This window comes from Loxodonta africana, chromosome 21, assembly GCF_030014295.1.
Source record: "Loxodonta africana isolate mLoxAfr1 chromosome 21, mLoxAfr1.hap2, whole genome shotgun sequence".
NCBI classification, from domain to species: domain Eukaryota; kingdom Metazoa; phylum Chordata; class Mammalia; order Proboscidea; family Elephantidae; genus Loxodonta; species Loxodonta africana.
This window is the reverse complement of record NC_087362.1, coordinates 36,341,596-36,364,270: the sequence shown is the minus strand read 5'-3', so window position 1 is coordinate 36,364,270 and position 22,675 is coordinate 36,341,596. Positions and strand designations below refer to the sequence as shown.

The 22,675-nt window shown below is 45.9% G+C and overlaps 1 protein-coding gene across 1 annotated transcript in view; it reads left to right on the top strand.

The window, feature by feature from the left end:
• The window catches only part of PLCG2 (phospholipase C gamma 2), a 211,736-nt gene that overhangs the window by 56,465 nt on the left and 132,596 nt on the right, over window positions 1-22,675 (top strand). Inside the window, exon 3 of the mRNA XM_003418088.4 lies at window positions 22,528-22,671. Coding sequence (XP_003418136.2) covers window positions 22,528-22,671 — 144 coding nt within the window. The remainder of the gene's footprint in view (window positions 1-22,527; window positions 22,672-22,675) is intronic.

The following is a 22,675-nucleotide window of genomic DNA, read 5'->3' as shown; positions in this document are numbered from 1 at the left end:
TCCTTTGTTCCGGGTGAGGGATTAGAACTTCAGATACCTGCAGAAAGCCAGGCAGGCGACCTATAAATACAGGAAGGGCTGGGTCTACGGGGACAGATGACAACCTGAGGGGCTCAGGGTGGGAAAGAGCAGGAAGGGTAGGAATCGTGGCTAACAGGGAACCCATGCCTGCCTGCACTAAAGAGGGCAGACCGTACACCACACTTCGGGTTCAGGGTCCTCAGATCTGTAGCCGGAAATATGGGCTGGTGTTGTGAAATCACTTCATTTTTCAAAAATGCTGACTCGTTTAAACAAAGAAACAACATGATCTTGACCTAAGAAAACAGTTCTGTAGCCAGATGTCATTCACAGGCCAACAGTTAGGAAGTCTGCACAAGACCGTCAAGAGCTTTGGCAGTTTTTACCCTGTCTTGTGGCATAGGGTACCTCTTCTCCCGGCTGTATCTGTCAGTTTTGATTGATGGGTTCCTAGGGTTGGCAAGGCAGCCTGGAGAGACCTTAAACAAATTATAAAACTCATCCAACAATCGATTTTGTCATAAGGAAGCTGGGCTCCCAAGCTTCAGCCTTCGAACTTACTGTGCAGATGAGTCGATACAGCATTTATCAGAGTGCCCAGCAAAGTATCTGGCACGTAAGTGTTCAATACATGTTTGGGTTCGGCAAGTGGAATGCCCGCGTGTACAGGTGTGCATTCTGGGAAGGTGCCTTCCTTTGTGTATAGGCGTGGGTTCCAGGAAGATATAATGCCCAAGTCTACAGGTATGGGTTCCGGCAGACTTACTACCCCTGCATACAGGTGAGGGTTCCAGCAGATGGGAAGCCCCAGTGTTCAGGTGTGGGTCCGGCAGGTGGAGTGCCAGAGTGTACAAGTGCAAGTCTGGCAGGCTGAATGCTCAAGCATACAGGTACAGAGCTGATGTGATCCGAGCGTGTAGGTAGGACAGGTGGGCTGGGTAGGCACTGGGAGACACGGGGGCTCTGGGTTACTTTGTGCTGTGTATCTCAGCAAGTGGCCTCCTTGCTCTTGCTAGAACACACCGTGCATGTTTTCATTTTACAGCCTTTGCACTTGCTCTTTGTTCTGCCTGGGACATGCTTCCCCAGACATCCACATGCATCCGACCTTTGCTTCCTCAGGCCTCAGCTCTGATGTCACCTCGTCCAGAGAGGCCTCCCTGATCATACTTTCTAGAGAGTTCTTCCCGTTTCCTCTGTTGCTTACCATACCTCACCCTTCTTTGGTGTAATTTTTATAGCACTTATCATTACCGGACATAATAAGTATTTATTTGTTTGCTGTCTATCTCTTCCTGTTTGAATGTAGTCCCACGGGCGCAGCTATTTGGTACCAGGCACACGGTTCCTCTTTGTTGATTGAATGGGTAGATGAATGGATGTGACCTTCACCATGATAATCATTGATCATAGCAGCAGATATTTGAGCACCAACTGTAAGTCCTGCATGCTGCTGAGCAATTTGATGCAGTGGTTAAGCACTTGGCTGCTAACCAAAAGGTCAACGGTTTGAACCCACCAGCTGCTTCTCAGGAGAAAAATTTGGCAGTCTGCTTCCGTAAAGATTACAGCCTGGGAAACCTTATGGAGCAGTTCTGCTCTGTCCTGTGGGGTCGCAATAAGTCGGAATCGACTTGACGGCGCACAACAATAAAAACATCTCCTTCAGTCCTCATGTCAGCTCTGTAAGGTTGGCCCGATTTATTGTGTCCCCATTTTGTGGATGGGGAAATGGAAGCCCCAGAAGCGTGGGCAGTGGGTGGCATAGACGAGGTGAAGCTGGCATTTGAACCTCCATCTGCTCCCAGTGCTCTAGCAGGGACCCCAGGCTGGGTCCCTAGTCAACGCTGGGAAGGACGAAGCAGGTGTGTATTTTGGCCCCAGGCTGTAGAGTTAGATAAGCATCTGCACCCTGGGCAGGATCCATGTTACTTGTGCAATGCGGGGAGCACTGGGGACCAGGGAGGCTTGGCTGCTCTCAATCCCACCTACCCTCTCTGCTGTTGTATCATTGTTGTTAGGTGCCGTCAAGTCAGTTTCGACTCATAGTGACCCCACGTACAACAGAATGATACACTGCCTGGTCCTGCGCCATCCTCACAATCGTTGCTGTGTTTCAGCCCGTTGTTGCAGCCACTGTGTCAGTCCATCTCGTTGAAGGTCTTCCTCTTTTTTTGCTGACTTTCTACTTTACCAAGCATGATGTCCTCCTCCAGGGACTGGTCCCTCCTGATAACGTGTCCAAAGTACATGAGACAAAGTCTCACCATCCTTGATTCTAAGGAACATTCCAGCCATACTTCCACCAGGACAGAATTGTTCATTCTTCTGGCAGTCCATGGTATGTTCAATATTCTTTGTCAACACCAAAATTCAAATGCATCAATTCTTTTTCAGTTTTCTTTATTTGTTGTCCAACTTCTGGATGCATTCGAGGCGATTGGAAAGACCATGGCTTGGGTCAGGCCCTTCTTAGTCCTCTCTGAGAGGGAAGGAAGAGCCTTACCTTCTAGTTCACTGTAACAGGAACTGCCAGGAGGCTGCATTAGCCAGCCCCTGCCACCCCCCACCCCCTACCTTGGTTTGCAAAACTCTGAGCCTGGTGGGGAAATACTAACCACAGTGAAGACTCATTTGCAAAGACAAAGCAGGGTTGGGGTTGGTGGGGGGGCTTTCTGCCCCACAGAAGGGACTGACTCCCCAGGCTGGCTGTCTTGCTGGAACCAACCATACCCCGTTATTGGGCTTGAGAGCTTAGAGTTACCAGCTGTGGTCTTTATTGTTTTGGTCTCAATCCTCTCCTGTGATAAATAGGAGAATAATAATATTAGGGCTGTATTGTAAAGCCTTCATGCATTAACTGTCTGTGAACACATGGTACATCTTAGCCATTCTTACTGTGGTGGTGTTGGTGGCCTCTGCTCCATGCAGTACCTGCTTTTTTTTTTTTTTTTTTTCCTTATTTTTATTGTACTTTAAGTGAAAGTTTATAAATTAAGTCAGTCTCTCATACAAAAATTTATATACACCTTGCTACATATTCCTTGTTGCTCTCCCCCTAATGAGACAGCACACTCCTTCTCTCCACCCTGTATTCCCCGTGTCCATTCAGCCAGCTTCTGTCCCGCTCTGCCTTCTCAGCAACCTTCCAGACAGGAGCTGCTGACATAGTCTCATATGTCTACTTGAGCCAAGAAGCTCTCTCCTCACCAATATCCTTTTGTATCTTTTTTTTTTATATATAATTTTTATTGTGCTCTAAGTGAAAGTTTACAAATCAAGTCAGTCTCTCACACAAAAACTTGTATACACCTTGCTACATACTCCCAATTACTCTCCCCCTAATGAGACAGCCTGCTCTCTCCCTTCACTCTTTTTTTTCATGTCCATTTTGCCAGCTTCTAACCCCCTCCACCCTCTCATCTCCCCTCTAGGCAGGACATGCCAACATAGTTTCAAGTGTCCACCTGATCCAAGAAGCTCACTCCTCACCAGCATCCCTCTCCAACCCATTGTCCAGTCCAATCCATGTCTGAAGAGTTGGCTTCGGGAATGGTTCCTGTCCTGGGCCAGCAGAAGGCCTGGGGGCCATGACCACCGGGGTTCTTCTAGTCTCAGTCAGACCATTAAGTCTGGTCTTTTTATGAGAATTTGGGTTTTTTTATCCCACTGCTCTCCTGCTCCCTCAGGGGTTCTCTGTTCATTTTCTATCTTATAGTGCAGTCTAATCCCTGTCTGGAGAGTTGGCCTTGGTAACTAGTACCTGCTTTTTAGGAATAATCCTCAGGTTAAGCAACAAAGGGTAAAGGAATACACCCTAATGCGTGAGCTTCTTTTCTGTATCAAACAGAATTTTCCATTTTCATCATACTTCCGTGAGCAATCTGGTATTTGGTTGACCAAGTGCATGTGGGGGGCCAGACCCTATTCCCACAAAGCTGAAGAATGAGATGGGGACCCATCCTCCCACCTCAGGTCTGGTGGGGGCAACAGTGGGTGACCAGTTAGCTGTACAAGAGCAGGCTAAGTGCCGGGATAGGAAGGTGTTAACTTACTGGAGGCCCAGACATTTGGCTAGCCACCCTTTCGGGGCCTCTTCTGTGCCCAGCTTGGTCCTGGGGCTGCTGTGGTGACAGAGGGGAATGAGTAAGTACTGTAAAATTTGATGAGAACCTGGAAAGGGGAAGTCCAGAAGAGGAAGGGAAGCCCTCGTGGAGAGCGGATATTTGCGTGGGGCCCTAAAGCTGAGTTGGGTGGCCTTTCCTGCTCACAGAGCCCTCGTAGACCCTGGTGAACCTGTGACCCTTCCCTGTGAAGGACACACAGCGTGAGGACACCATGCTTGGTTTCATGGACCCCGTGAAGGCTTGTGGACCCCAGAGTAAAAATCATTCCTTTAAAGAATGAGGGCGCTGCTCTCAGAGGAGGAAGGCTTTCTGGGCCAGGGAGCTGGGTAGGCCGTGGCCAAGGTGTGGGTGGAGATTCATCTGGTGCTCTGGGAAGAAAGTCAGGGCCACCTCTTGTAGCCTGTCCTTGCCCCTCTGAGCCCTTTCCCGGAGCACGGCTCTGTAGTTCTGGCTGAGGACCATAAGCCAGAGTTCTGGTTGCCCTCCCCGTGACGAAAAAAAAAAAAATTTGGCACCTGGAAATCCCCAAGCCTCTCGTGTTGATCACTAATGAGGCAGAAAGGTGTTTGCCTGTCTGATCTGATAGCTTACTTTGGCCTTCAGAGCAGTGAGTACTTTTGGCATCTCTCTCTGCCCATAGACTTGGCTTCAAAGAGGATCTACCATCAGCCAGAATCTAACCTATTTACCCCAAGGACTTCTGAGAGGCCACTGTGTATGACAACTACCTTGAAATGGGCAAGAGGAGGCGAAGTAGGCAGGCTCACCTATTCTCCACGCCTCTTACCTGCCTCACCTTTGATGCCTGTGGCACCAAGCCCGGTCAGGTGGCCGTGAGTGAATGACTCACCTTTTGGAGCCTGCTCTGGAGAGTGCGGGTTTTTCCCAAGCAGGGACAGATTGTCTAATAAGCAAGGTAAGCACGGGCTTACTTGTGCTTACTAATCTGTAGTGAACAGTTTCACAAGGGTTTCACCACGTGATTGAAACTTCTGTGAAATTGTTCACTACAGATTAGCAAGTAAGCACAAGTAAGCCCATGCTTACCTTACTGGATCATCCACCCTTGTCAGGGACTGTAAATTTGAGAAGAGGCTTTGATTATATAGGAAGGTGCTGTGGGGTTGGGAGAGAGACAGATGCCAGCCATACCTAGAATCAGTCTTTGATGTGAAAAAATGTGAAGTTGTTCACTGCAAGGTTAGCGGGAGGATTAAAGTGCCTATGAAGACAGCCCTGGCACCTACTAAATATTCAGTAGGAAGGTTCGGCCTGTTCTCTGTTCATTTCAGGTGTTTCTGCCCTGAACCTTACCTGGGCAGGGCTCTGTTTTCTGCAGGATGGTAGGTTAGCCTGTGAGAGGGTTCAACCTGGGAACCAGTGTGAGTGGTGCTGGAGACCACTGGCTCCGGAGCGGGCTGGCGGGACTTGGATACAGCTCACCCAACCTGCCTGAGCCTCAGTATCCTCTTCTGCAAAATGGAGATGAGGATACTAGCATCACTCGGGGCTGCAGGAGGAACCCTGAGATGATGAACATCAAGCATTGAGCATGGAGGTCCATCCACCGTGACTTCTCAGAAGCTCCCTCGGTCCTAGGCAGAACCTAGCTGGGCCAGGGTGAGGTCTGGGCAGGGCCGGGAGATCTTGTCTGGAGGGGCATCAGCTCCCTTTCCAAAGGCAACCTGGACTCCTTTGATGGGGAATTTCTTTAACAAAGCTCCCGTCAGTCCCTGGAGCACTTGGGTTCTGAGCTGAGGATACTGTTTTGTTTGTTTTTTTAAGTGAATTCTGAGTTTGTCTTGGGTTGATAAGGAGGAGATCTTTGTCCATTGCACAGATGGATTGTGCTGATGACGCGGCAAAGTCTTTCCTGTCATCTGCTCTGGGGGCCTTAATTAGACACCAAAGGGCCAGTGGAAGGGGCTGTGGTTTCACAGGGGCTGCTTTTCTGGAAGGAGGTAGTGGCTTCCAGTGGGGAAGAGTCTTGACTTCATGGTCCTACTTGCTGGGTTGGGTGTCAGTTCTGCCACCGATTGCCTGTGGGACCTTGGACAAACTCCTTGTCGCGCCTGAGCCTTGGTTTTTATAGCCAGAGTGCTATAAAGCACTTAATTGTGCTCATGGAGAATCTGTACGTAGATAAGAGGCAGTCGTTCGGACAGAACAAGGGGATACTGCGTGGTTCAAAGTCAGGAAAGGTGTGCATCAGGGTTGTATCCTTTCACCATACCTGTTTAGTCTGTATGCTGAGCAAATAATCCGAGATGCTGGACTGTATGAAGAAGAATGGGGCATCAGGATTGGTGGAAGACTCATTAACAACATGCGTTATGCAGATGACACGACCTTACTTGCTGAAAGTGAAGAGGACTTGAAACACTCACTGATGATGATCAAAGACCGCAGCCTTCAGCACGGATTGCATCTCAGTATAAAGAAAACAGATATCCTCACAACTGGATCAATAAGCAACATCATGATAAATGGAGAAAAGATTGAGGTTGTCGAGGATTTCATTTTACTTGGATCCACAATCAACACCCATGGAAACAGCAGTCAAGAGATAAAAAGAGAATCCCTGATGGAGCAGGAGAGCAGTGGGATGCAGACCTCAAATTCTCGTAAAAAGTCCAGACTTAATGGTCTGACTGAGGCTAGAAGGACCCCGGAGGTCATGGTAGACACGTGAGACTATGTGGGCAGCTCCTGTGTGGAAGGGAGATGAGAAGGCCGAGGGGGACAAAAGCTGGCTGAATGGACACGGGGAATACAGGGTGGAGAGAAAGAGTGTGCTGTCTCAATAGGGGGAGAGCAACTAGGAGTACATTGCAAGGTGTATATAAATTTTTGTATGAGAGACTGACTTGATTTGTAAACTTTCACTTAAAGCACACACACACAAAAGAAATCAAAAGACACATTGCCTTGGGCAAATCTGCTGCAAAAGACCTCTTTAAAGTGTTGAAAAGCAAAGATGCCACCTTGAAAACTAAGGTGCGCCTGACCCAAGCCATGGTATTTTCAATTGCATCATATGCATGAGAAAGCTGGACAATAAGGAAGATAAAAGAAGAATTAACGCCTTTGAATTGTGGTGTTGGCGAAGAATATTGAATAAACCATGGCCTGCCGAAAGAATGAACAAATCTGTCTTGGAAGAAGTACAACCAGAATGCTCCTTAGAAGCAAGGATGACAAGACTTCATGTCACATACTTTGGACATGTTGTCAGGAGGGACCAGTCCCTGGAGAGGGGCATCATGCTTGGTAGAGTACAGGGTCGACGAAAAAGAGGAAGACCCTCAGTGAGATGGACAGTGGCCGCAACAATGGGCTCAAGCATAAGAACAATTGTGGACATGGCGCAGGCCCAGGCAGTATTTTGCTCTGTTGTACACAGGGTCACTATGAGTTGGAACTGACTCGATGGCACATAATAGCAGCAACAACAGCAGTGTGTTCACGTGAGGCATTGGTGGTTCAGTGGTAGCATTTTTGTCTTAGATGTGGGAGACCTGGGTTTGATTCTCAGCAAATATACCTTCTGCAGCAGATGCACCTCAAGCGCGGCCACTACCTGTCTGTCATTGGAGGCTTGCGTGTTCCTGTGGTGCTGAGTAGGATTTCAGTGGAGCTTCCAGATGAAGATGGACAAAAAGAAAGGCCTGGCAATCAACTTCTGAAAATCAGCGAAGGAAAGCCCTGTGGGTCACAACAGCTTGATCTACAACCAATCATGGGGATGGTGCAGGGCCAGGCAGTGTTTTTTCCATTGTGTGTGGGGTTGTCATAAGTCAGGGGCCGACTCAACAGCAGCTGAAGGCAACAACAACAACCATAACAGTGTTTGTATGCCATCAGGAACTGTCAGAGTGTCACCGTGGGCCCAGTCATTGCACTTTACAGATGGGGAAACTGAGGCCCAGAGAGGTAAAATGTCTCTTCCAAGTTCACATAGTAAGCTTGTGGCAGAGGTGGGACGTGAACCTTCTGGTCTGCTGAATTGCTCACTCTCGTTGGCCCCTGAGTTGACCGTAGGCCGTTGTTCCCAGTCCTGGAGCCAAGATGTTGTTGCTGTTGGGCTAATGACCAGCTGCAGGGGAGAGGACATCTGATTTCATCCTCCCCTGAGTAGTGGTGAATAGTGCAGACTCGGGTCCTGGCTTGACCAGTATGACCTTGGGCAAGTCATTGAATTGCTCAGCCTCAGCTTCCCATTTATGGAACGGAGGTGATAATCTCAATCTCACACAAGCACACATGTCAGAATGCCTGACATGTACTAGATGTTTATATAAATGTGACTTCTTCCTTTTTCTCCTCTTTGGTTTTCTCTGAAGCCAAGAGGTCTGTGGTGGGAGATGAAGACCAATCTTTTCCTTCAGAGGATTCAATATCAGTCAAACCTTTAGAATATTCTCTACCCCAACTGGTCAAAGTCGAGATAATTATTTATATTGTCAGAACCTTTGTTTTAATAAAAGATGAAATATTAAACTCAAAGAAGGACAAGAATATGTATATACGCAGTACCACTTGTTAGAGGGAAAGGATGTGATGGAATGACAGGGTGGGGTTAAAAGGAGAATCCATGTCAACTCTTCTGCTGGTGCCAAGTGAGCTTAAACTCCTCGTGGACAGTCCTAGGAATTGAGTTCCCTCTGTCTTGTAGCTGTGACCTTTGCCCTTCCCACATGAGTGGGCCCCTGTGCTAGGCCCAGCTCAGGCCCCTGTGTGGCACTTCCTCTGGGTTTCAGTGACCCGCTTATCAGAAGGCAGCATGAACATCTATTTCTGGCCTGGGCTCAAAATAATGTGGATACTGGCAGAAGGCCGAGCGCAGAGTTGGTTTGTAGGATGCAGAAGTAGTGAACAGGGAGAGGGTTAGGGAATGGGCTTCTTCGAGGGTAGACCAGGCCTCCAGGTGCCATGACAAGGCCTGTTGTGCAGACAGTGCCTGGGGACCATTGAGCCAAGGCTGAGAAAGTGACACCTTCCTCAGTTTCCTTCACTCTTTCTGATCAGGTCAGCGAAACCATCTGTCTGGTACTAATATGTCTTTTTTTTTTCTTTCTTTCTTGATAGTGTGTATTTTTTAAAATTATTTATTTTTGTTGTTGTTGAGAATATACACCAATTCAACAGTTTCTACATGCACAATTCCGTGACATTGATTACATTCCTGCAGTTGTGCAACCATTCTCACTCTCCTCTTCTGAGTTACTCCTCCCCTGTTAACATACACCTCCTGCCCCCTAAGCTTCCTATCTAATCTTTCAAGTTGGTTTGTTGTCAGTTTGGTCCCATTTAGATAGCTCTTAAAAGAGCACAATGCTCAAGGCAGACATTCTTTACTAATGAAGCTAAACTGTTGTTTGGTTTAAAGGAGACTTCAGGGGATATTTTTGGTTTAAGGCTTAAAGATTACCTTAGGGCAATAACTGTATTTTTTTAATTAAAGTTTTTCTGAGATAATAGTAGATGCACATACAGTTGTAAGAAATAACACAGAGAGATCTCATGTACACTTTTACCTGTTTCCTCTGAAGGTACCATTTTGCAAAATGATGGTACAATATCATAACCAGGATATTGACAGTGTTATAGTCTATCGCCTATTGGATCCAGATCTCCCATTTGACTTGTACTTGTTTGTATGTGTGTGTTTAGTTCTTTACAATTTAACCACCTGTGTACGTTCCTGTAACTACCACCACAGTCAGAACACTGAGCAGTTCTTTCACCCCAAGGACCCCATGAGTTTTCTCTTTTCTAACCACACCCACCTCCTACCTACCATGGCCCCCATTTCTTCTCCAGTTCTAAATTTTGGTTGTTGTTGTAAAGATATGTATAACAGAACATTTGCCAATTCAGTGTTTCTCACATGTGCAATTTAGTGATACCAATTACATTAACCATGTTGTGCAGCCATCATCAATAAAAAACCCAGGGCTGTCGAGTCGATTCTGACTCATAGTGACCCTATAGGACAGAGTAGAACTGCCCCATAGAGCTTCCAAGGAGCACCTGGTGGATTCGAACTGCCGACCCTTTGGTTAGCAGCCGTAGTACTCAACCACTGTGCCACCAGGGTTTCCATAATCATGTTGTGCACATCATCAATAGTTGTTGCTAAATTTCCTACCACTGTAAACAGAAACTCACTGCGACCTAAACAATGTCCAGTTCTCAAATTCACACATACCTTTTCTGGAAAGACATATATATATTTTTTATTAATAAGGGGTAACATACATATTCTGCTGCAAAAGACCTCTTTAAGTGTTAAAAAGTAAAGATGTCACCTTGAAGACTAGGCTATGGTGTTTTTAGTTGCTTCATATGCATATGAAAGCTGGACAGTGAATAAGGAAGACCAAAAAAGAATTGATGCCTTTGAATTACCGTGTTGGCAAAGAATATTGAATATACCATGGACTGCCAAAAGAATGAACAAATCTGTCTGGGAAGAAGTACAGCCAGAGTGCTCTTTAGAAGCACAGATGGTGAGACTTTGTCTCACATACTTTGGACATGTTGTCAGGAGGCATCAGACCCTGGAGAAGGACATCATGCTTGGTAAAGTGGAGGGTCAACGAAAAAGAGGAAGACCTGCAACGAGATGGATTGACACAGTAGCTGCAACAATGGGCATTACGATTGTGAGGACGGCGAAGGACCAGGCAGTGTTTCACTGTGTTGCACACAGGGTCACTATGAGTTGGCACCAACTCGATGGCATCTAACAACAACAACGTACGTGTGGGGGCCCTGGTTGCGCAAAAGTTAAACACTCGGCTGCTAACTGAAAGGTTGGTGGTTCAAACACACCTAGCGGCTTTGTGGGAAAAAGGCCTGGCGATCTGTTCCCCTAAAGATTATGGCCTAGAAAACCCTGTGGGGCGGTTCTGTTCTGTCACATGGCATTGCTATAACTCAAAAACCAACTCAACGGCACCCAGCAACCACATACATGTGGTATAATGCACAACTGGTGAGTGTAAGCTCAAGTTTTTACACACATAAACACCTCAGTGTTCACCCCGAGGTCAAGTCTAGATCATGCCCACAGTCTAAGACCAGTCTCCCCTACAGATATCCCTGTGCCACTTCTGTCTCCACCCATGGGGTTTGCATGACTTAACTCAGCTTCACTCCCCTCTCACAGTTAAGTCTTTCCCTTTATGACACAGAATCAAGCTGAGGATTTCACCTTTGGCCAGCAACCAACTAGGTGGAGTTTCATAATTTTGTCCTGTTTCACTGTTTTTATTTGACCGTTCCTGTTATATATGGTGGAGCCCTGGTGGCACAGTGGTTAAAAGATTGGCTGCTAACCAAAAGGTAAGCAGTCTGAATCCACCATCTACTCCATGGAAACCCTGTGGGGCAGTTCTGCTCTGTCCTATAGGGTCACTGGGCAGCAATGGGTTTGGTTTTTTTTATTATAAGTGGTGAGTGGTACTGGCTTTCTTTTACCAAAGACCTGTAAAATCATTCTTAAAATATGTTTATTTGAGTGAAAAAGACAAGTTGATTTAAGGAAAAATATTAAATAACCAGTATGCACATATGGCAGACTTCATAAAGTTGATAATCAAATAACTGAAGTTTCAGAAATCATGTCAGAAGTCTATATGAACCCTGATAAAATTAAAAAACTGGTTGACCCATGTTAAAAAAAAAAAGACAAATGAACTATAGTTTTTGTATAATATAGGCTTTCTCTGTAATTTTGATATATAGTCTTAAAGTGTAGCAAATTAAAATTATAATAGGCCTGAATAAGGTGATGATGACTTCCTCTGTTGCCTTAGTGGTGTTTATAATATCTGCACACCCCTTGTACGGTGTCATATGTAATACATGCTTTAAAATTAACTCAATTTTTTAACTAAAATTTCTCTAGAAAGGAAACTTGATTTCATACTTCTGAGGGGCTAGGCGTATATTTTTTCAATATGTATTAAAATACATAATTAAAATAGAACAAAAGTATGGGTGCATTTAAAGTCATTTCCCATTTCACATGCATGGGTTATTCTCATTTAGTTTCCAGCAGGAGGGAGAACAACACCCTAAGTCTAAGTGGCCCTAAAATAATGAACATTTAAAGAATTATTTGATGGTCAATGTTAGGGGTTTTAGCAGGCTAGTCCGTGGAGCTTTTTTTTTTCCTCCTCTCCTGAGTTTGGGAACACTTGAGAAATGAAGCACAAGTGGTGAGCTACCTGGAGAATGTGGCTTAGAATTGGTCCCTGACATCTGACCTCTGACCTACCCACCCTGTTTGCTGGGCATGGCAGGGTGCCCACAGGTGTCTTGGAGCCATGCCCCTTCTGAGTGACAGGGCAGGACATGCTGTCCCTGGGAATTAGATTGGACCGGAGCAGGAGGAGGTGGCTAAGCTGAGGATGTCCAGCTCCTTCCAGACTCATTCATCTGAGAGAAGTCCCTGGAGGGGAGAAAAGCTCCACCAATTTCCCAGTACCGCTTTACACTTTTACACCTATAAAACAGCTCATAAAGGATCTTTGCCTGAATAGAAACCATTACAGTAACAAATACCTAATTCTGTAAGTGTTATTTGGAGAGTCTGTTCGTATGGAAGCTCAAGCCAGGATATTCTCTCCTGGCTGTCAGCAAAACCTCAACAATTGTTTTTTTTTTTTTAAACAAAGAAGATGACAGCAGCCCATCTCCAGAGTATAACATAATTTTAAAAATTTATTTATTTTGTTTTTGTTGAGAATATACACAGCAAAATACCAACTCAACAATTTCTACATGTACAATTCAGTGACATTGATTACACTCTTCGAGTTGTGGAACCATTCTCACCTTCTTTTTTCTGAGCTCTTCCACTCTCGTTAACATAAACATACTGCCCCTGAGGTTCCTATCTAATCTTTTGAGTTGCTGTTGTCAATTTGACCCCACATGGATCGTTCTTAAAAGAGCATAATACTCAAGGCATACATTTTTTACTAGTTAAGCTATTGTTGGGTTTTAAGAAGGCTTCAGGGGATATTTTTGGTTTAAGGTTTAGAAGATTATCTCAGGGCAGTAGTTTCAGGGGTTCATCCAGCCTCTGTGGCTCCAGAAAGTCTGGAGTCCTTGAGAATTTGAGATTCCGTTCTGCATTTCCCCCCCTTTTGATCAGGATTCTTCTATAGAATCTTTGATTAAAATATTCAGTAACAGCAGCTACATGGTTGCTATGAGTCGGAATTGACTCAACGGCAGTGGGTTTGGTTTTGGTTTAATGATAGCTGGGCACCATTGAGTTCTTCTGGCCTCATGGCAAAGGAAGCAGTTGTTCATGGTATGATGATTTTTAATATCTAAAAACTCATAGAGCAGTTGACATGTTACAGAGTTCTTTCAGGTATATTTATCTGTGTGATGGATAGCATTTCTTCACTTTTCAAATGAGCAGCTGGAAGCAAAGTGAGAATGTAGTAGCCCATCCAAAATTGCACAGCCAGGAAATGGTGGGATTGGACTTTAAACTCATGCCTGCTAGATTCTTCTAAAGTCAGGGGCTCTTTCTGCTTTTTCTATGTTAAACCTCAGGAAGCCACTTTTAAAACTCGGTATTTGGAGTGCATTTAAGTCATTTATCCAGCTTCAAGGTTGGATGCTGCTAGGTACATGAAATAACACCCTTGGTTCTTTAAAGTAGGGTTCTTGGCCGAGATCAATAGCAACCCTGGGTTTTCTTACTTAAAGTGAAACTACCAGCAGTGGTGAAGGTGTTGCAAAGTGGTACGAAAGAAGTCATGCTAGGAGCTGAACTAACCTTGACTGAGACCTTCAGTGGACCACACAGTTTGTAGTTCACGTTATTTCATTTTGTTTGCATAGCAACTCAGTGAAGCTGATATTGCCACTGCTGTTTGCACAGATGTGAAGAGCAAAGAAGAGGAGGCAACTTGGTCAAGCTCTCACGTGCCTTTGGAGGGAGCAGAGCTGGGATTTGAGTCAAGGTCTTTCTCCTGCAGGACTCCTTCAAAGGCTTTCTTTTCCCCTTCACCAGGTTAATGCCCACCTTCAAAACTCAGTCAAGACCCATGCCCTCAGAGAAGCCTGTTTTCTCTTGCTGGGGAGAGGTCCAGTAGAGATGTTTTGACCCACCTGTGAGGTCGAGATTGTCTTCCTAGGTCTGCTGTGACAAAGTACCAGAGCCTGGGTGGCTTAAGACAACAGACATTTATTCTGTCACAGTTCTGGAGGCCCGAAGTCTGAAACCAAGATGTTGGCAGCATTGGTTCCTTCTGGAGGCTCTGAAGGAAACCCTGTTCCGTGTCTCTCTTCCAGCTTCTTGTGGTTGCAGACAGTTCTTGGTGTTCCTTGGCTTGTAGACACATCACACCAATCTCTGTCATGGTCTTCACACGGCACCTTCCCTCTGTCTCTGATCTCGTCTCCTTCTCTTATAAGGACACCACTTATATTGATGAGAGCCCACTCTTCTCTGGTATGACCTCGTGTGAGCTTAACTAATTACATTTGCAAAGATGCTGTTACCAGACAAGTTCACATTCACAGGTACTAGGGGTTAGGAGCCCTGGTGTCACAGTGGTTAAGGACTTGGCTGCAACCGAAAGGCTGGTGTTTCAAGCCTACCCAGCGGCCCTGACAGAGAAAGATATGGTGGTGATCTTCTTCCATGAAGATTACATCCTAGAAAACCTGATGGGATAGTTCTACTCTGTCATATGGGGTCACTATGAGTCAAAAATCGACTTGATGGCACACAACAACAACAACGGGGATTAGGACTTGGACGAGGTGTGTCCTCCCTTCCAGGCTCCAGTCTCTCTGAGGGCAAGGACCATGTCTGTCTGCTGCATCATGACATCCCCTGGTGCTCAGTGCCATGCTCAGCAACAACCTGGTTGATTGAATGACTGAGAGAAGGAAAGGAGGGTGGAAGTACGTGTGGAAGGGTGCCTTCTGTCTTATTTTTCTTTGACTCCTTGAACTTCCCGTAAAGATAGTGGATAAGCTTGTTGGTAGATGGTACCACTTGAGGCCAAGTGTGAGAGGTGGAGAGAAAGGCCACCAGGTCCCTGTAGTAAGAAGTAGGAGGATGTCCAGGTGTGGGGCAGCCTGAGGGAGGCTCAGAATCAAGAGTGGGAGGAGAAAGGAAGCAGGAGTTTGAAGAAGAGGGTCATGGGGAAGGCCGGCAGAGGGGCTGGTGGTGTGAGGTGGGGAGTGGGAGGAAGTGAAAAGACATCTGTGGGGGCTGAAAAACCCCAAGTGTGGGTCTGAAGGTGATGAGTGGAGGAGGCAGCAGGAGGGGCAGAGGGAGCCAGAGAAGAACCAGGTGATGCTGAGAAAGAAGGGAGGTTGTGCAAAGGCGAGGCCTCACTTCTGTGGCTGTGTTATCTCACTTCTTCAAGCAGGAAACACGGCCACTGAGCCCCCGCCCCCCGTGGTAGAGTGCACAGCCTGAGAGCGTAGCCTACTTAAAAATAAAGTTGGTCACTTTAGTGACTATGCTCCCTGATGCAAACTCCAACCCATACAGATAAAGCCCCCTTGGCCATCATATCACCATCACCCTTCCCACAAGTGTTTTCTCTTGTTAGCAATTTGGTGGAAATCTTTCAGGACCCTTTTCCATGCTTTTACGTATGCAAATAACAGGCGTCCCTCCTTCGCAGAATCTAATGCACTCCTGAAAACATGTTGAGAGTGACTTTTTTGGATAGCCATATGTGATGTTATCATATGGGTACAACTGATGATGCATTACCAACTGATCCAAAAACCCAACCCAATTTCCCTAATATTGCTTAACACTCTTAAGTACCTGCAAAAACAGTTCATCATATATTTCTGTATGAATACAGAGCATTTCCGGCAACAAATAACTGATCATTTGATGCTTTCATAAACTCATTACTGGGCACGTTTGCAAAGAGTCTGTAGGATACCATACGTTACTGCCTCTGAGTTAGGAGTTTCTTCTATCCTCCCATTATCTTGCACTGTAATGGAAATGACGATACAAGAATCTGTTAAAAATACTAAAGGTGTTATTTAAATTGGATCCTGATTGGTAGTTTGCTTGTCAGAAGGGAACACTAGGACTCAGGAAGGACTCCCTAGGGTAGGCGAGACATTTCCAGCAGCGAGAGCACAGGACGTGGTTGTCTCCTGTGCCGGATGACGCACGCTGACTGACATGCTGTCACTGGCACCTGCACCTGAACTCCTGGAGCAGATTTTTGATCTGAATGGTGCGTTTTAGGTTAAAGATATTTACAAGCTGTTAGAATGGCTGTTCAGATAGTGAGAGTTTTCATAGCCGTGGATACCTGTGTATAATATGTGCACTCATACTTGTGCACATGGGTGCACAAACATGCAAACACAGACGTATACATCCAGTTTCCTGTTTACGTAAGCTGTCCTGATTTTTTTTCCCCATGTCAGTGCATGGAGATCTGCCTCCTCCGTTTTCATAACAGATAGAGTGAGGGGCCGTGTTATTTCTTATATGTGTCCAGCTTTATCCAGTTACATTAGTAACTTAAATAATAATAGCTAACAAATACATAGGATCCTGGGGTGGAGCAAACGGTTAAGTGCTGGGCTACTACTAGCTGAAAGATTGGTGGTTAGAACCCACCCAGATACAGGCCTGGTGATCTGCTTCTGAAATGTCACGGCCTTGAAAACCCCAGGCTGGAGCAGTTTTGCTGTGTACGTATGGGGTTGCCGTGAGTCAAAACCTACTCGAAGCAACTAACGACAAAAATGACAAGTACATAGAAGTTACTACATATTTGTTAGTTAAAATTGCTGGGCACTGCTTTTTGATTGACACACACGTACAGGCACACTCATTGTAAGCTCACAAGAGCAAAGTGTGGTCTAAGTACTATTATAATTCCTGTGTTCCAGTGGGGGAACAGAAGCATAGAGGCGTGAAATTTGCTGCCCAAAGCCCCCTGCTGGAGTGGGAGGACTGGAACTCAAACGCAGGCAGTCTGGCTCCAGAGTGCATCCTTTAATCCCCAGGCCATACTGATTCTCATGACTTTGGTGGTCCTTGTGAACATTTGAGTTTGAGACCCCAGCGGTAGTATTTTATTTCAAGCTGCAGGTCAGAAAGGTGGTTTTGAATTCACTTGGTTGAGTGCAATGGGCCTCTCTCTATCCTCATCCCCCACACCCCTGCTGATGGAGGGATCATCACTCAGCGAGATGCCCCTGCGTGATGCAAGATCAAGTGCTGGGCACTTCAACAGAAATGCCCAACGGGCCTCCCGGCTTTGCTGATTACCAAATAGCAAACCACCACCGGTGAAGAGGGACTTCCTTCCTGCCTTTTTGGGGCTCCTGGTAACCAAGGGGACGTTCCAGCATGGGCAGCCCTCTGGTGGCGTCTGGAGCTTGCTCACTGGAAGGGCCTGGGAAGTGGTAGTATAACAGCTGTGAAGGGCTTGGTGACGGCTCCATCCCCTTCTCAAGGAGGTGGTCCCAGCCACAGGGCCCAGTGAACACAGGTGACATTTCCTCCTCTGGGCACCATCCCTGGCCTGGGTGAAAGGCCAGACAGCTCCATGACATGATGAGGGCATTACTCCTGCAGCCCTGACGGTGTTCTCAAGAGAGGACTGATTTCTATTCCCAAGGGGATGAAAAAGACATATCCACACAAAAACTTGTACACAGATGTTCACAGCAGTGTTATTCGCAATATCCAAAAGGTGGAAATAACCCAAAAGTCCATCAACGGACAAACGGATAAACAAAGTGTGGTGCAGCCATACAGTGGAATATTATTCAGCCATAAAAAGGAATGGAGCCCTGATACATACCACAGCACGGATGAACCTTGAAAACGTTAAGCCAAGTGAAAGAAGCCAGACATAAAAAACCGCATATTATATGATTCCATTTATATGAAATGTCCAGAATAGGCAAGTCTATTCAGAAAGTAGATTAGTGGTTGCTTAGGGATTTAAAAAAAAAAAAAAAATTTTTTTTTTTTTTAGGGATGAGGGTGATTAGGGGATAGGGGAAGGATAGCTAAAGAGTGTAGGGTTTCTCTTTGAGGTGTTGAGAATGTTCTAAAATTGACTGTGGTGCTATGTGACATATCGGTGAATATGTCAAAAACCACTGAATTGTGTACTTTAAAGGGGTGAACTATATGGTATATGTGAACTATATCTCAAAAAAAATTTGTTATATTAGAGAGAGAAAACCATAATTCCAGAGCCACCTCTGACCCAAGATACTTTTGGGAGTACAGAATGTGAAGGGGTAGTAATACACGGTCCCATCTCCATGTAGCAGCTCTCCGCTGAGGACCCCAGAGAAGATATTCTCTTCAGCAACCAGGAATTGCCCAGATCCCATCGTGTTTCCACCTAAACTAGTCCAAATACAGGGGCTTTCACCCCTCCAGAGTTCTGATCCCTGTGTCCCTGTGGGGGTAGCACAGACATTACGGAATTAGTAACCTGATGTAGCAGAGTCTGTCTGGCCGACCCTGATGGCTGTAGCATGGATGTGAACACCTGCAAGCCTCTGCCTGAGGGCTGGAGATGAATGCCTCAGAAGTGGATGAAGACCCCAGCACCCTCTGAGCCATGCTCTACACTGCCTCCAAGACTCCTCCAAGAGGATTACGTTCCAGTTGCCCTTGGGGGTAACTGGCTTGATAACAATCCCTTTATTGGCTTCTTCCCATCCCTGTCTCACTCCACACACCCCCTGCTGGTGTTTCCTGGTATCATCACCCAGATAAACTACTTGCATTCAGAATTCTTGTCTTAGAATCTACTTCTGGGGGTAGCCCAAAACCAAGACACCTGAGAAACTGAATTCCTTATTCTATGGATATTTGAGTTTCTGCTGTGAGCCTGGCTCTGATGTAGGTGGTGGTAAGGCTCCAGTTGTAAGCAAGACAAACACAATCCCTGTTCTCCCAGGGCTTAAAGGAGGAGAGAGCAGATAGATATACAAGTAAACAAATATAAAATTACAAATAGTGATTAGTGCTAGCAAGGAACTTTATAGGCTGCAGATCTAAAAATAATAGGGTGGATCAGTGGAGAGGGGTGAATAAGGAAGGCTGTGTTGAGAAGTTCTTTAAGTGAGATGTGATGTGGGCAGGGGCCAGCTGTGTGCGTGTGTGTATGAGTCTGCCTTGTCTGGGTGGCTTGGCTGTCTCTATTTGTGTCTGGGTGTCCCTGTTTCTCTTCTACCCTGTTTGTTGGTGTCTCTGTGTGTGTCTGTTCGCATCTGTGTCTTTGCCTCCCTCTTTTCTCTGTACCCCACCCCATCCCATCTCCAGTTCTGTCCCTGTCTGTCTCTATCTCTCCTTGTCTGTCTTCTTTTAACAGCTGTTTATTGAGCCCCACTATGTGCCAACCACTCTTCCAGATGTGGGGACAAAGTGGCAAGGAAAGAGCATGGTTTTTACCCCCGTGAAGCTTATAGTCTAGGGGAAAGAGATCCAGTAAGCCACAGATCCACTCTATAACACTTGTCTCTGTTGAGTACTGTGGAGGAGAGGTGCATGGTATGCAGGTCGATAGTGATTGAAGTGACCCTAGAAGGGAGAAGTTGGAGCTGCCAGGCTGAGAGCATTCCTGGCAAAGCCAACAGCATATGCTAATGTCCTGTGGTAGGTGAGTATGACCCACTCACGGGCTGGGTGAGGGCCAGTGAGGCTGGGCCCTGGAGAGCGAGGGTTTGTGGTTGAGCCTGGTGGGTCAGTGGGTCAGAGCACCCTGGGCCTTGGTTCTTAGTCCTAACAGCAGTGAGATGCCACTGGGAGGCTTGAAGCCAAGGAGTGGCAGAAGCATATTTGGATTTCATAAGGATGACTCTGGAACAAGTGTTGCTGTCAGGGGAGGCTACTGTAGTAGACCAAAGCAAGAGATAATGGTGGCTTGGATTATAGCATTGGCCATGGGGGATGAAGTTGGTAGGTTCAAGAGCAATTTAGAAAGTAGAATTGGTAAGACTTGGTGGTTGCCTGAAGGTAATGCTAATATTTTGTGAAGACTTTTCTTTAGTTATGTTCATGTGTCAGGTTTTTATTAGAATTTGGCAGCAAGGGAAAAAAAAAAGAAGCCCACAGTAGATCAGTTCAAAGATTCACTTTTTAAGATATGGGATAAGAAAATACTCATTGTCAGACTGGTTAGAAAAAGAAAAGAATGTTTGTTAAAGCCACTAGACTCTTCATGTGTGTGCGTGTGTGCAAGGATTCACTTGTTTAACAATAATGGGACCCCCCCCGTACACATTACACTGCAGCTGTATACTAACAGTACAGTGTGGACAACCCCCAAGCCCAGTGCATTTGAGTCATTCTTTTTAATTATTGCCGTTGTTAGTTGCCATTGAGCCAGGCTCTGACTCATGGCAACCCCATGCACAACAGAACGAAATGTTGCCAGTTCTTGCACCATCCCTATGATTGGTCGTGGGTCAGATCGTTAGGATCCATAGGGTTTTCGCTGGCTGATTTTCAGAAGTACATTGCCAGGCCTTTCTTCCTAGCCATCTAAGTCTGGAAGTTCAGCTGAAACCTACCCAGCATCATAGCAGCACATTAGCCTCCAGTGACAGGTGGGTGGCAGCTGCTCATGAGGTGCACTAGAGCCACTAGACTCTTGACTGACAGCTGGGTGGGCGAGTAGCTAATTTTTGAAGAACAAGCCTCAGTGCCATGAAAGCTGTTGGGTAATTGCAAAAGTTGTTAAATCAGCAGTGCTAATTTTCTCCCAGAAGTTGTGAATTTTAACACACATAAAGGGACTGTCACCTCCCCCCCAGGATGTTTTTTTCTCTCTCTTCTTTCTTCTTTGGAGGAAGAGAGTTGAATTTGGAATGAAGATAAAGAGAGGCGGTAAAGAAGGCTCCCCGGGAAAGACGAGGACAGGGAACTATGCAGCACCCCACCAGGATTAGAAATACATCCTCTTCCCTACCACACCAATAATAGAGGCACCCATATCATGAAGTGATTTTTTTAAAAACCTTTTATTTTGAAATAAATTTAGACTTACATAAAACCAAAAAACCAAACCCACTGCTGTTGAGTTGATTCCAACTCATGGTGACCCCATGTGTTATAAACAGTAGAAGTGCCCTGTAGGGTTTTCTTGGCATAGTCTTTATGGAAGCAGATCACCAGGCCTTTTATCTGAGGTGTCGCTGGGTGGGTTCAAACAACCAACCTTTAGGTTAGCAGTCAAGTGCAACAGGTGTTGCAAAAGTAATACGGAGTTTCTGTGTGCTGTTCATCCAGCTTCCCCAAGTGATAACATCTTTCATAACCATGGTACAGTTATCCAAACCAGGATATTGGTGCACTACTGTTAGTTAAACTACAGAACTTAATTGGTTTTTACTGTTTTTTATATATGCTCATTGTTTTGTTTTATAAAGTAATGTGTAGTTCTGTAAAATTTTATTACATGTATAGATTTTATAACCACCACAACACACAGGATACAGAACAAACACTGTCTAAAGTCGTTTCACGTTGCTTCATGAGTATCATCCCCAAACTATATTCAAGTTAGCTAGATCCGTGAAAAAAAGACCGGAAGCTTTTAGTTCATTCCATCTTCTCTTCGCACTCTTTCCCCTATGCCAGACCTTCTTAATGGTTAGATCCAGACTAAAACATCCTATTAGTTAAAGCAGATCACAGAGATAGTCCAGATTCAAGGGTAGCTGACCGCATAAAGCATGGACACTGGGAGGGGTTGTCTGTTGGGGCTACCAAAGTAACAGTCCACACTCTCCATTCTTTCTCAGTAGGCGATGTGGTCCCCCACATCCTAGTGACCATCCCTACCCTGGGCCCTGCCGTTTTTATTTTTAGTGGTTATTCAGTGCCCCCCTCTACCCACCGCCCCTTGAACTGAGTCTGAGAGCGCTCGTAGCCCTTGGAACTCAAGGTAAAAGATCATCAAGGTCCAGCTTTCATAGGACAGTTGGAGCAATTACCATGGAGCCTCCTTTCTGTCTCTTGATTTGGTGGAAGAGTCTTTGTCTCTTAACTCTTGAGTTGTGTTATAAAAGGCCTTTGTCCTAGTTTAGAATGTGTCAATCTTAGGAAGGGGGTGGGGGAAACCCCAAGCCCTTTATACCCCAGTAGCTCGTGGGGTAGTGGCAGATACCTGGGCAGGCTCTGTGGCCTTCTGTCCACTTCCAGCAGGAGCGGGCCCTGGGCTAGAGTGGGGAACCAGATGTAGAAGTGGTCTTGTGGGTCTCTTCTGGGACAGGGAAGCAGCCCGGCTGTGTATGGGACAGAGGTGAGTGGCCACATTCTCAGGTGGAGTGAAGGCTGGCTTCTAATTGGTCGATTATGTTTTCCTTTCAGTGGATATCATGGAAATAAAGGAGATCCGCCCAGGGAAAAGCTCCAAGGACTTTGAGCGTGCAAAAACAGTCCGCCAGAAAGAAGACTGCTGCTTCACCATTTTCTATGGCACCCAGTTTGTCCTCAGCACACTAAGTTTAGCAGGTGG